General features: G+C 40.6%; 2 protein-coding genes across 2 annotated transcripts in view; one reads left to right on the forward strand and one right to left on the reverse strand.

Annotated features, from left to right (window-relative positions):
* HMGA2 (high mobility group AT-hook 2) overlaps nucleotides 1-4,016 on the forward strand; it is a 150,051-nt gene extending 146,035 nt beyond the window's left edge. The window contains exon 5 of the mRNA XM_073215575.1: nucleotides 94-4,016. Coding sequence (XP_073071676.1) covers nucleotides 94-141 — 48 coding nt within the window. The 3' untranslated portion in view covers nucleotides 142-4,016. The remainder of the gene's footprint in view (nucleotides 1-93) is intronic.
* Nucleotides 1-14,549, reverse strand: part of LLPH (LLP homolog, long-term synaptic facilitation factor) — a 168,874-nt gene that overhangs the window by 36,767 nt on the left and 117,558 nt on the right. The window lies entirely within an intron of this gene.

Genomic DNA, 14,549 nt, shown 5'->3' on the forward strand with positions numbered 1-14,549 from the left:
GAAGCAAGCTTAGTGTGCTGGGAAAACAGGTCGTGAACTGTTGGTTATTAACAGCCTGCACAGTATGACGGTTGTGCCCTTTGTGTGTTCCAGGAGGAGACTGAAGAGACATCCTCACAAGAGTCTGCCGAAGAGGATTAGGGGGCGCCAACATTCGATTTCTACCTCAGCAGCAGTTGGATCTTTCAAAGGGAGAAGACACTGCAGTGACCACTTACTCTCTTGTCGCCGTGGTCTTTCCACCTTCATCTGGGCGGGGCAGGGTGGGGCAGGGCGGGGCGGGGGCGGGGTGGGAGTGGGGAGGGGAGAAATCACATAACCTTAAAAAGGACTATATTAATCACTTTCTTTGTAATCCCTTCACAGTTCCAGGTTTAGTGAAAAACTGCTGTAAACACAGGGGACACAGTTTAACAATGCAACTTCTAATTACTATCTTCTTTTTTCTTAACCTACTAATAGTTTGTTGATCTGATGAGCAAGAGTAGGTGGGTTTGAAAAACTCTGAACCGGGTTTAGTCAATCACTGCATTGCATGCAAACAAGAAACGTGTCGCACTCATGACACCGGGCATTCATATTGGAAAGGCGTGGTGTGTAACTGGTGTGTAACACTGCGTCCACCTCAGACACCACCCAGCCTGCTCGCAGTAGTGAAGCTTCTGTTTAGAACACCAAAGATAGGACTAGCGTCTACTTCTCTCTTTTTCGTATAATCTTGTAGACACTTGATTTTTTTAACTTTTATTTCTAAATGAGACGAAACGCTGATGTATCCTTTCATTCAGCTAACACACCATAAAAGGTTATGTTCGTTTTTCAAAAAGGGAAGTAAGCAAACAAATATTGCCAACTCCTATATTTATGGATACCACACATATCAGCAGGAGTAATAAATTTACTCAGAGCCCTCATTTTCAGGAAAACACTCATCTGGGTGGAATCTACTTCCTACAGAGCCAAATGCCATTTAGCAATAAATCAAACTTGTCAGCCTCAAAGCATTTAAGGAACCTAGACAAGTAAAATTGTTCTCTATGTACTTTAATGAAAAGGTACAACAGAGTAATGCATGATGAACTCACCTGAATTAGGAGGTGAGAGGAGCGAAATCTAAATTTATTTTGCTGTAGTTACACTATAATTTAAAAAACAAAACAAAGCAGTTTCTCTCCACTGTGTATCAGTTTCCGTGAAAGACCTAAATACCACTTACCTCAGATTAAGCTTATGTATTACTTCCAGTAATACGTTTTGACATAGGATGGTTGACTGAGGTGCTCTACTTTGGCTTCAGTTCACCATCTCTTCATTCAAACTGCACTTTTAGCCAGAGATGCAATATATGCCCACTATTCAATACTACCTCTGAATGTTACAATGAATTTAGAGTCTATTACTTATTACATGCTGCTATACACAGGCAATGTAAGAAAATCTGAATGGATAGGTGAGGCTTGTCATCCACAGCTCTTTTTGTACACTTACAGTGAAAGAGGCAGTCTCCTTACTGTGTTTCAGCATGACTATGTATTTTTCTATTTTTTGTTTAATCAGAATTTTGCAAATACTTGTTTCAGCTTCTCTGCCAGATTTCTACATTAACTTGAATATTTTTTTAACCAAGTCGCTCCTAGGTTCTTAAGGATAATTTTCCTCAATCACACTACACATCACACAAAATCTGACTGTAATGTTTAACTATTATCCTCCAAGTTTGTACCTCAAATGAATTGTTTAAAGGCAATGGACTAATTGACTTGCAAAGAACTACCTCCAGACCTCAAAAGGAATGAACTTGTTATAGAAACATTCATTTCTGTCAGTGTTTGAAATAGTTCGAACTGCAGCTATCCCTCATCAGAACTATTTTTGTAAGAGACATTTGCTAGAAAGGAACACATTTTTACATACTTTTGCAAATAAAGAAATGAAATAAAGCCAACCTTCAAAGAAACTTGAAGCTTTGTAGGAGAGATGCAACAAGCTCAGCTTTTGCAGGATGCAATCAAAAATAGGTGTTTGTGAGAGTAGTTGACTATGAGAAGATGCTTGACAGATATTTTCCTGTGTTTTATACAAATGTGATTTTTGTAATATGTCTCGACCAGATTTATTTTAAACGCTTCTTATGTAGAGTTTTTATTCCCTTCTCTCCTAGTGAGTGTGCTGACTTTTTAACATGGTATTATCAACTGGGCCAGGAGGTAGTTTCTCATGACAGCTTGTGTCAGGATGGCTGTCAGTTACTGAAGCCCCATGAACCTCAAAACCATCTCTCTTCCAGCCACTTCAGGGAGGTACTTTCAAAGGCCACATACCTCTCTGAGACTGGCAGATCGCTCACTGTTGTGAACCACCAAAGGAGCTACGGAGAGAATTAAAACTCAACAGTACTGTTAACTGTGCATTAGATAAGCAAATGAACAGTGGCTCCTAAAAAGAAAAGTCCCATTCCATAGCTTTGGTTGGGCCTTTCTGAAACCTCATTGGCCAGCTCATAAAACTGCAGCGGTTGCTCATGTTGGCCAGACTCAGAGCACCGAGCAATTTCCATCTCTGATGAAGTTACTCTTTTATTTTCTATACGTTGTACAATCAAAACACACTACTACCTCTTAAGCCCCAGTATACCTCATTTTTCATACTGAAAAAAAAGCTTGTGGCCAATGGAACAGTAAGAACATCATAAAATTTTTATATATATAGTTTATTTTTGTGGGAGATAAATTTTATAGGACTGTTCTTTGCTGTTGTTGGTCTCAGCTAAGTAAGACTGGACATTTAACTTTTCTACCATTTCTGCAAGTTAGGTATGTTTGCAGGAGAAAAGTATCAAGATGTTTAACTGCCATTGACTTTCTCGCTGTTCCTTCAAGTTGTCCTCTAACCTTATTCTTTGTTCTTCATGTAGAATTGCTGTCTATGATTGTACTTTGAATTGCTTGCTTATTGAAAATATTTCTTTAGTGGATTATCACTGTCTGTTCTACACAATAAACATAACAGCCTCTGTGATCCCCATGTGTTTTGATTCCTACTCGTTGTCATAACTCCGTGAAATGAGTAATAAAGTTTGGTCAAAGCAGGTCATAGAGAGAGACAGTCACAAGTCATTTTGTGGTCCACCTCCCACATACTGGGCACCCATACCTCTACAGACATAGACATTACCTCTTAAAGTATCATGCTTAAGTCAGCTGACCTAAATTCACCTTTTATGGTCTGACATTTAATTCTACAAAGATGACCTTAGAAGAATTGTAAAGGAAGAATAGGCTATAGTTACAAACTAGAGTTTCTTCCTGAGTCTGGCATCTACAAAGTTTGTAAGGGAAGAAACTGATATACCAGGTATCTTTCAAGTAGACTTGCAGAGAGATCCAAAAGTTTGGTGAAAAGAATAAGATATGAAAGGCCCAAAGTTTCTGCTATATAGGAGTCTTATTTTATAAAAGCCACAAGCAGAGTCAGATTTGTTCTGGCAAATTCAAGATCATCTTTACACCTCTATTGCCAATTGTGAGTAAATTCAGGATTTTTAGAAAACTAATAAAATCTTCTGTTTGTGCTGCCACCATTGTCACTAAACTCCTTCTTCATTTAGCTTCTTAGGAAGGACTTACCCATATTAAAACATCCGTCGGGAAACTTACTGTCAAATTTATTACTTCCCTCCTTCATTCATTGATTTTCACAGCCAATATTTTCTGAGTGCCTACTTTGTGCTAAGCCCCAGGACAGGAGGCCCTTCAAAACATTACCTCCTTGGGGAAAACTATGCAGGTGCAGAAAGACAGGCAGCATGCAGAAACAGCTAAGTAAATTGTTTAGGCAACAAGCTGCAAGAATGCAGAGAGGGGAAAGCCATTTCCTGCTGGAGTGGATCATTAATTCAGCCTCCTAATAGACAGGCTAACTGTATATAATAGGACCCGTATTTAGTCTTTTCATTTTTATTAATACAGAAAAGCACATAAGAAGAAATAACTTCTTGAAAATGAAAATAAACCAAGAGGGAATCTTTGCCTTGGAAAACAAAGAGTAAGGATATATGATATCCAGAATAGGGTAAGTAGATGAATAGGATGAACATTTTTTAACCATAGTTTGGAGTTGATACTCACTAAATTATCACTGAACTAAATTTTCATTTTTAGGAAAATCAAATGATTGCTTTCACACAAATAGTACACTTATAAAAGTTATTCAGTGAGGAAATCTTTTAAGTTTCAACCTAAGTTCAAAGAGGGTGTCCCCAAAAAACCAACCGATGTGTTCAAATAATGGCAGAGTCTCTAGTGTGAATATTGTTTGGGGCAATGAAGGTAAGTGAGACTTCATTCTTCCCCCACAAAGAGACAAAACGTCTCATGAGGGAGCTGGAACTGAGGGAAAGCTGTGTAAACAGAACCCTACTGAGTTACCCTGAAAGGGGTTGGAGGCATCCTGAACTCTGCCAACACCAGGGACAAAATGCAGGCCCTCCCACAAAAGGGCTTTAGCGTCACCACCAGACAGAGGCCTGGGACTCCATGGACAAAGTCTCAGCCAGTGTAGCATTTCTTATTAAGGGCAGGTTGTCAGGGGGAGGTCAACAGGTCCAGGGGTATTCAACTCTGGGAAATTCAGGAATGGTAAGTGGTTTAGGAGTATGCGCAGTAATAAAAACAGAACTAACGAATGGATAACATTCCAGGCCATGGGACATGATACAAACTCAGACTAGATAAGTGAATGAAGGAAACTTCAGAAAAGTGAAGCAGTCAGAAGCCAAGAGTGTAGAAGCGGGCAAATGGATGTGCTTCTTATTAAGTTACATTTTACATGGGATGACTTTTTATTGAAAAGACCAATTCATAGAGTTAGGTAAGGTCATCCTTGAGCAATTATTCTTTGGATCTAGGAAATCTGACCTAAAAGCAGGAACAGAAGTCAAAAAAATCAAAATGACTCATGAAATATGGAATGCAGAAAGAATAATGACCAGTGAGTCAAGAGGCAACAAAGGTGGTCTACACCCATAGTCAGTTCAGCCATCTGTAAGTCTTGCTTTCTCTTCCTTGCTCTCTCTCTTCCTTCCTCCTCCCCCTCTGCATTCAGGACTCCACCCATGCTAAGCCTGCCATGCTTATGTTCCACCCTCATATCAAGTCCCAGGTATAGCCAGTGGGAAAATGCCTCATGTCACTGAGCAACACTCCGCTTTGTATCCAGTTTTCAATCGTTGGGTTCTGATCCTCTGCCTCTGATACTGATTCACAGCCTTGATAACCATCCTCCAGCCCATTTATCCAGGGCTAAGTCCTTGCCTGACTCAAGCCAGCCTTCCCAGGGCCCTCGTCCTGCCCCTGTACTTCAACCAACCCTGGGGCCAACTCCTTGTGAGCTACTAGTCGCATCTCCCTTTCTCCTCCCATCGATGGCCTAACACTTTTGGATTTCACCTGTTTTGTGGCTGCCCAAATCCCAGATTAAGCATACATTCTTGGAAACACAGCATAACAACATTTGAAAACACTCCTTTGCCAAAACTTAGATGGTTGAGGTATTCACCCTGGGAGAAACTTGATGTGGGAGGAGAATGGTAGACCCAGATGTAGCTCTACTAGTCTGTGCCCCTGAGAACCTAGAGAGATGGGAAGAAAGAGGAGCTCTCCAAGGCACTACCACAACTTTCCCCTGAATGCTGCAGACCTCAGAAGCCCCATTGTTGGTGGGATTTGCTGCTCAGCTGGGCATGTCAGCCATGTAAGCAACCTGAGGAAGAGGAGCTGCCATTTAAGCAGCAACACTCCATGAGACACAGTTAATTTCAGTTAATATTGAAATTCTGCTGGTTCACTCCCTTTTCAAAACTAGCAATGACTGATGTCCAGGGGTACTGGATAAGACATCCCATTGCACCATGTGGTGCAAAAGGTGTGGACTTTGGAACCAGACAGCCTGGGTTTGAATCCTGGCTCTGCCACTAACTAGCTGAGGGACCTCGGGCAAGTCACCATCCTGGGATCCATTTTTTTCATCTTTAAATAGAAATAATAATAGCACCTACCTAAAAGTATTGTTAAGAGGATTAGGTAAATTAATACATATGAAATGATTAAAAGCACACAGCATATAGAAGGTACTGTATAGCATCAGCTATTATTTCTGTTATCCTGCCTCTGGCTGCAGGGTGGACTTAAAGCTAACATTTTTTTCCCTCTAGCTTCTATCATTATTTGATCTTGGCACACAGGGCTATCCACAGATCATGGTCAAAAAAGGTATCAGAGTTTTCCTGGTTACACATTCCATGCACTGAAATCATTAATATATATACAGACTGCTTATTCCCATTGTATTTTGCACTGTGTTTGATCTCAGTGGATTGAGTTCCTAAAGGGAACCACTCCTGAAAAATCAGCAAAATGAAAACCTCCTCCATTCCAGTGACAGTCTTAGGGCGTCCCTGATGCCCTGCTGCTTCATTTGCTTAGAGTGACACTCACTTCCTGCCATTTCATCCAGCCCGTGACCCTCTTTGCTCCAGGCTTCTGATTTCAGCCTTGGTGGAAAGTATCACAGAGTTGGGGTAGCAATCTTCTTCGTGGTCTCCCTCCCCCTGCCATACAGCACCTGGCTCCTGTTGTTCCTTCGGATTCCAGGCTCTAGCTGTAGCCCTCCCACCCAAAGGACCTAAACTAAACGTGCCTCTTCAGCCAGTCTTTGCACCTCATCTTCTCCCCAACATTCCTTAGGCAGCCCGACTTCCTCCTCCACTGAATGCTATATCCCCTTAGGGTTCCCTTTGGTTACCTTAGCATAGTCTTCTTGGACCAGGAATAACTGACTACTTAGTGGAATACTAGAGGAGAAAAGGGGAGTCGAGTAAACAAGGAGATGGATTTCTCCTGTTGTCGGGTTTCCCTGGTGACTGGTCAGACCCAGGATGAGAAGAGGGGGCTGTATCCGGGGCCTCACCTACACTGTCATATCCTCAGCCCAACTCTGCAGACGAATGGCTGTGGGCCCCTGCAACTGCAAAGAACATAACCCGGGTTAAAATGGCGTGCACTGAACAGAAAATATTAGCTGATGTAACTGAGAAGTCTGGGATACTAGAATTCTAGGCTTGATTTGATCCAGGGTCCCAAAGCATGTGTCCATTAGCCTGATTTTATAGCCTTCAGCCCAGCATTTCTCTTTCTTGGGTTCAGTGTCAGAGAGGTTCTTCTCTAGTGGTGACAAGGTAGCTTCCGGAAGTCCCAAACACACCTTCTCTTGGCATAGCGATCTCTGCAGAAAGATGGTTTGGTTTGCTTTTCCAATATTTCCAGCAAAACCTTGGGGTTGGATATTTTGAAGCAGACATGGATCATAGGCCCGTCATTGTACCGACCATTCTGGCCAGATGTGGGTCACGAATCTGTCCCCAGAGCCAGTCCAGTAGGGGGCACCTCTGTAAGGGGGTGGAGGGGGAAGAGGAGGGCCAGCCCTGTGTGAAACACGAAATGGGCGGATGCCCCAAAGAAAAATCCAAGCACACTTCCAGGAGGGAAAACGGACAGGGGGACAGACGAGGGCTGCCTGCTACAATGGTGTCGCCAGCAGGGCTGACTGGATAACCAGAAAACAAGGCTGCCGAGAGCCACACACTTTATCACCAGCGTGAGGAGAAGACTAATACCCGGCTGGCAGTGGACTTCACAGGGCAAGAAAGAAGATTTGTTTTAAGGCACTGAGATGCTGTTTCTCACCACAGCACAATCTAGCCAATTTTGCGTGGGAACAACAGTGGCAGCTCTTTTGCACCCTTATTTTTCACTTACGAGGCATTTTTTCTTTTTTTATAAATTTCTTTTCTTTTCATCTGCAGCCCCATGCTAGGTGATACAGCAGGTATTACTGCTGTGAGGATGATGATGATACAGACTTTACAGACGGGTTAACTGACGCTCAGAGCGCAGAAGTGACTGGTTGGGGGAGACAGAGCTGGTAAATGGCAGAGCAGAATGTAGTCTCAGGTCCCCTGACTCTACTTCCACATTCTCTCCTCTAGGCTGATACACATTCCTAGAAGATCCTAGGCAATCATTGTGAGGTATAAGCCTTCTCGTGGGTGCACATCCCTGACACACTTAGTTCTTGCTTCCCAGGCTCAAGGTGGGTTTGCCGAGCTGGTCATGCAGGGTACCACCGTGACCCCGGCGCTCAGCCTCAGAGCCTGCATTCCCACAACCGGAACCCTTCCTTCGCATTGCAGAGCATCTGAACCCGGCTATTTATCCCACTTACCAATCCAAGAACATACTTTCGAAGAATATGTGCTCTAACAGATTCAAGGAATTATCAAAACCGCAGCAAGCAAACTGGCTGTAGGACCCAGAACATTCTGCGGGGCCACCAGAGTTGAAAGTCTCATTCCTTATCTTCTGTAAAGGCACCAAATCTGTAGGCTCAACATGTTCCCTGTGGCCCTGTACTCTTAAATCAGGCAACCGGCAGGCTGATATATGGCCATTATTTACTACAATGGGATACATTTAGTCATAAAACAATTACGCTCAGCCTAACCCCCAGCTGATTTAATACTGTCATGGAAAACAAAACCTACAATTCAACGAGCTAATGAAAATGTGATATTTTCACCAATCCACAGGTATGTTGTACAGCCTGCTCAGCTGTTGCAGAAGTCAGCTCTACAAAGCTGAGCTGTGCAAATACCTCTTGACTGGGGCTCTCCCTCCACCTCGTTGCCACTACTGCCGGCAAACCGCTGTCACGCTTGGGTGCTCTCGCCCCTCCTCAGTTCTTTCTCTACCCACAGCAAGGGAGGGCATTCTGAACACACATCCGATCACAGATCAAATGCTGTCAGATAAAATTCAAAATCTCTCCAGTGGCCCGAGGAGTGTAGCACCTTCTGGCTCCTGCTCCCTCTCCAGCCTGAGCTCTCCCAGCCTTCCTCGCTCTCTGCCCTCTCACCTCAGCGGCCTTCCTAGGACGCCTGTGAGGGCACCGTTCTCCACCTGAGTTCCTTCCCTCCTCTGGGCCCCTCTTCCACCCTAGCAAACCTCCCCCTTGTTCTTCAACTCTCAGTGTCAGTGCTTCTCTAGGTACCATCTCTGCCTTTCTCCCTGCTCACATCCTCACCTCTGCACCGTCAGGTCCCCGGCTGTGAATTCTCCTGTAACACTCCGGACTGTCCCCTGGCAGCAGTCATGCATTACTCTTAGTGTGATGTGTCCCTGGTGCCACATGAGGGAAGACCTGTCCATAAGTGCTTGAATGTATGAATGAATGAATGAATGAGCAAACCATGTCCGGTCTCCACTGGGCTCAACAGATAGGTTCTTCCAGCAACTGCTCACATGGTCTTTTCCCAGATCGCCCCTGTCCTCTGGCACCCCACTGACCTTCATTCAGGCCTCATTTTTCCTTCCCTACACAGTGCTCTTTACCTCAAACCTTCTCCCATTGCCTCCCTATCACCTCTCAACACATCCATATAATCTCTCCTCTACCCCATTTCTTCAGGATGGGGAACCCCTCCTGGCTCTTCCATATCTCACATGTGTACGGCTTCCTATTTCCAGGTTAGAGAAATGAGGAACTTCCCAGACTGAGAATAGAACCTACTGGAGTTTGATACCAACTAACAGCAAAAGAACAACCCCATAATCAGTGGTGAAGTTTCATTAAAGAGATTACCCCTGGGGATTTTACATATATATATATATATATATATATATATATATAAAACTTTAAATGAAATACACATGGGGGCTATGTCCTTTCTTAAATTTAAGATAATATCAATACAGTCATTCATGATTAAACATAATAATAATGACAATTATAATTCTAGTCAGAGGTTAGTTTGTACATGAAGTAGAGCTAGTAAAGAAAGTAAAAGAAATAATGCATAATCACATTTATAAAAATGAAAAATAATGTAGCTACTATTCTGGTCATAATGGATAAGATGATAAAGATTTATGACCAGCAGTTTCAATTTTTAAAATACAATTTAAATACATTTTGTTTAAAAGAAGTACTTTTCTTACAAAAGAAACAACTGCCCTGTGAAAATAGACATTGAACCAGCATCTAATCCTACATAAGTCAATGAAGAATTGTCCTGCAATTATTATCAATAGCGTCCTGATTTATCCTCAGAGTTACATAAACTGAAAACCTAGCATTTTCCCTCAGAGTTACATAAACTGAAAACCTAGCATCACACATAGAACACATAAACCCTCAAAGGAGAATAATTCTGTTTTTTCTTATGGTTCATTTTATGTCCAGGAAGCTGTTTCATAGAGCTTTTTCTCTTGTATGTTACTCCTTAATGTATCATATAACTTGAACTAAAAAATAAAATCATGCCCAGCTTCTCCGTAGTCACAAAATGACCACACTTCCTTAAACAGTGCCTTTCAACTCAACTTAGGTTAAAATTTTTAAACTACCTTTAAAGTTCTCTTTCAACTTTTTCATATCATTTGTGAGGACAATCAGGGCACATTAGAATGAAGTCTAATCTTATGTAAGTCAGTGAAACGTTCCAAGGAAGAGCAACAGAAAAAGCATGAGGCAACCATGACACTCCTAACGCAGGGGAGGGGCTGCATTGAAAACATTTCACTTCACATAACCCAGAACCTGATCTCGTGAGTGATAAGGCAAGTTAAGTTTTCAATGTGATCTTTGTTCACTACTGTTCAAAGACTCTGAAGAAATAGGAAAATATGTAAGTTTCCTTCACCTATTTGTCAGGCTGTAAATAAAAGGTTAGGTTATGACATGTGACACAAGCCTTTTTGAAAGCATTTTACTTTCTTCTTTCATGGGGCTATAAAATTATATGGTGCATTCTCAATTTACTTAGGAAATTAATGGAGGAAAGGAGCTTGGGAAATATTCATTTCCTATGGAACACAGGAAATATGCATAGCCTTCTCTCTATCTCTTTTTCCCTTAACTTCTGGATTTAGGCCAATATTTTTGAACTCATTAGCCTTTGACTCCATAATTGTTGAGCACAGCTGTGCAGTTGTTTTGGTTGTTGTTTTTCACACATAGCTCAGAGTGTGCAAACTAAAGTTCAACTATCCGGTGACAGTGGCTTTCCTTTATTCATTTATTCACGCATACATTCATTCATACAAAAAATGTTTACTGAGCACCTACCATGTGCCAGGGCACCACACCACGCACTGGAGCTAGCAAGACAAATAGCTCAGTGTCTGTGCCTGTGGCGCATTAGGTCCAACAGAGGATACTGGAAACAAGGCAGTGACATCCCAGCAGAAAATCCCGACACAGACAGGAGGATCTCAGGAGGAAGTAGATCCAAGCTGAGACTCCAAGATGATTCAGAAGCCCTTTCCTGTTGTGAGAATCTCATAAATTTCCTGAAATAAAGGTCACTTACACTCCAGATGAACAGATTGAAAGAGAAATGGGGAATGGAAAGAAGGGTGGCAGGAAAGTAAGCAGATGACACGGACATATGTTTCCAATAGCTGAGACACAATTTTCCCTTTGCTTTCCACAGTCCCTTTTGCAACAAATCCTGTTGACAAGTGCTTTTGCAGTTCTACAAAGATTTCCCAGGAAATAAAAACTCTACTTAAAAAATTATTGTGTGATGCTTTTCTTTCTTGCATTGTAAGGACATTAGAGGCATATCAAATTCATATCTGTGTTTTGAGGACTGATAAGCAGAATTTATTCAATTGAGTTTAGGTTACTAAATATTTATATTTTGGGATTGAGGACAGTTTTTTTTTCTATTTTTAGGCTAAATCCAGATGTTTTAAATGCATAAAAAATGACAACAGATATGTAATATAGTCTTCAATAATCCATATCAAGCTTGGCACAATGTCTGGCATGCAATAAGTACTCAATAAATTTTAGCTATTACTATTGTTGATATGACATGTACAGTAAATAAATACAAATATTTTCTAAGACATATACAGCCTTTTTTTAAATAAACAGTTTAAGCACATGGTGAGAAAAGCAAATAGTTCACAGAAACATACAATGAAAAAAACAACAGTGACCTGCCTCCTCCTACTCCTAACTCACTACCTATTCCTAAGATGCACTATGTGCCTTTAACTCAGTTGTTCCTTAAGGTGGTTGCCTCATATTCTAAATTAAAGGCTTATATGTCTTTATTGATGAACCAATTTGAGGCATTATCAGTTGGCTTCTTTCCATGGCAGATGAGGGTTTAGATCTTATGCATTATTCACTTACTCATTCACTCAACAAATAATTAGCAAATATCTGCTGTACCAGGCACTAGCTGGGTGCTGAGGATGCCTCAGGGGATGAAATGAACAGAATTTCTCACCTGCAGAGAGTGTACATTCTAGCAGGGAAGAGGGATGTTAGATAAACAAGTAAAATACATAGTATGTCATAGGGTTATAAGTTCCATGGAGAAACAGTAAGTAGGCAGGGGGAAGGAACAAGGAGTGCTGGGTGGAAGGGCTGAAATTTAAATTGGGGGACAGGGAATTACTCATTGAGAACTTGGTTATTTGGAAAGACTAACCTTGGGAAGTTTTCTTATATTGTCTCTTTGATAATTTCCTCACCTTCATTTTCTCCATTCTATCTCTTTGGATACCCTGTTTGTTAGATGTTGATCCTGCTAGTTTAATCCTTTACACTGCTTGGATTTTCTTTATATATTTATCTTTCTTTACCATTTTGTTCTGTTCTCTGGAGATTTTCCTCATTTTGTCTTTTTAACTCTTTCATACAACAAGTATGTGGAGGTCTTTTTTTTTCTTTTGAGACTCCTGAGGTCTCTGGGAAATCACCTCTGATCTCTAGGTTCAGGACAGAAACCAGCCTGCTGACATTTTATGCCCAAAGAAACGGATGGCAGTCAACTATCCCATATAATCTCCCTAAGCCTAAATACTAACTACTACTCTACCTGGCATTCCAGAATCCTGAGTCCTTCTAGAATTCCTTTGGGTAAATCTGATTTATTTTGTCTCTGTTTCCATCTTTGTGCAATCAAAAAGGCACCATTGGATATCCATGTATAATTTTAAAAGCATTTGTTGATTATTAAAATTTCCATCATATATATATACATTTATGTACATTTTCCCAAATATTTATCCTAAATATATATTATATATGTACATATGTATGTATATATGCAAATGTATACATGAGTGTGTATATATGTATTTGTGTAAGTATATATGTGTGTGTGTACAATCTTTTGCAGTCATTCTACTCTTTCAAAGTTAAGATATATAAACTCAATAAATATCATAAATCTCAAAGACATAAAGTCCTATACATTACATTTCAAGGTGAAAGGGCATAGCATATTTTAGAATATGCAAGAATGGCTAGAATGTAGATCTGTTCTAGAAAGAAGGAAATCATCACAGAAGATGCTGGAAAGAAATTTTCTTTAATGGAGCCAGATCCTCAGGGCACCTAATTGAAAACAAGACTGTCTATTGCTAAAGAGTCCACAGGAAAGACACCACATATTCCAGAATTTACATTCAGGGACAGAGAAAGTTTACTCCCACTGAATAAATTTGAAATGGCATTTTGCTGCAACCAGGGATCATGTATCCAACATACCAAACTACAGTTACATGAAACTCTGTACTCCCCCAAAATTGAGATGCACATTTTATTCAAACACACATAAAACATTCATCAAAATTGACTACATACCAGGTCACAAAGGACAACTCACAGTTTTTCAAAAATCTGATACCATAGAGATTACATCTTTAAACCACACTATCATGAAATTAGACATCAGCAACGATATAGAAAGGGAGGAACACTATGTTTTGATTAAATGCACCCTCAAGCAATTAATGAGTTAAAGATGAAATGACAAGGGAAATTAAAAAATATTTTGACCTGAACAACCATAAAAATACTACTCATCACAATGTATGAGATATAGCTAAAGTAGTTCATAGATATGAATTTATAGCCTCAAATATTTCTTTAAAAAAGTATTGAAGTGAATATGCATTTACTTCAAGAAAGTTCAGTAAGTCACAGAAAGAAAGTTAGATACTAAAGTGAGATCTCATCTTTTATATACAAAACATTGTTGGATGTATTTTACCACAATAAAAAAATTGGGGGAGGGGAGGCATTGTTGGGTAAATAAACAAACACCTATTTGCTTCAAGTAACATTTTTATCAACCAAGTAATAAAACACTGATTTCATTCACTCTGCCCTCTCTGTCTCTTTTATATCTATATTGATCAAAAACTTCAGTGAAGAAACAAAGGAATAAAGATGGCGACATGAGAGGTGAGGCAGAGACCTCCTCCCAAAACCACATATAATACGAAAATATAATTAATACAACTAATCCTGAAAGAGCAACAGGAAAGAAGGCTGCACCAGACTGCATACACCTGGAGAACAGAACAGACTTCACAGAACAGGGCAATGTACCAAAAGGGGCTGTCTTGGGATGATATCCTAATGCAATATTTAAAAAGAAAACCTTAAGGGCAGGGGGTGGATTGGGG

This window comes from Manis javanica, chromosome 10 (genome assembly GCF_040802235.1).
Source record: "Manis javanica isolate MJ-LG chromosome 10, MJ_LKY, whole genome shotgun sequence".
NCBI classification, from domain to species: domain Eukaryota; kingdom Metazoa; phylum Chordata; class Mammalia; order Pholidota; family Manidae; genus Manis; species Manis javanica.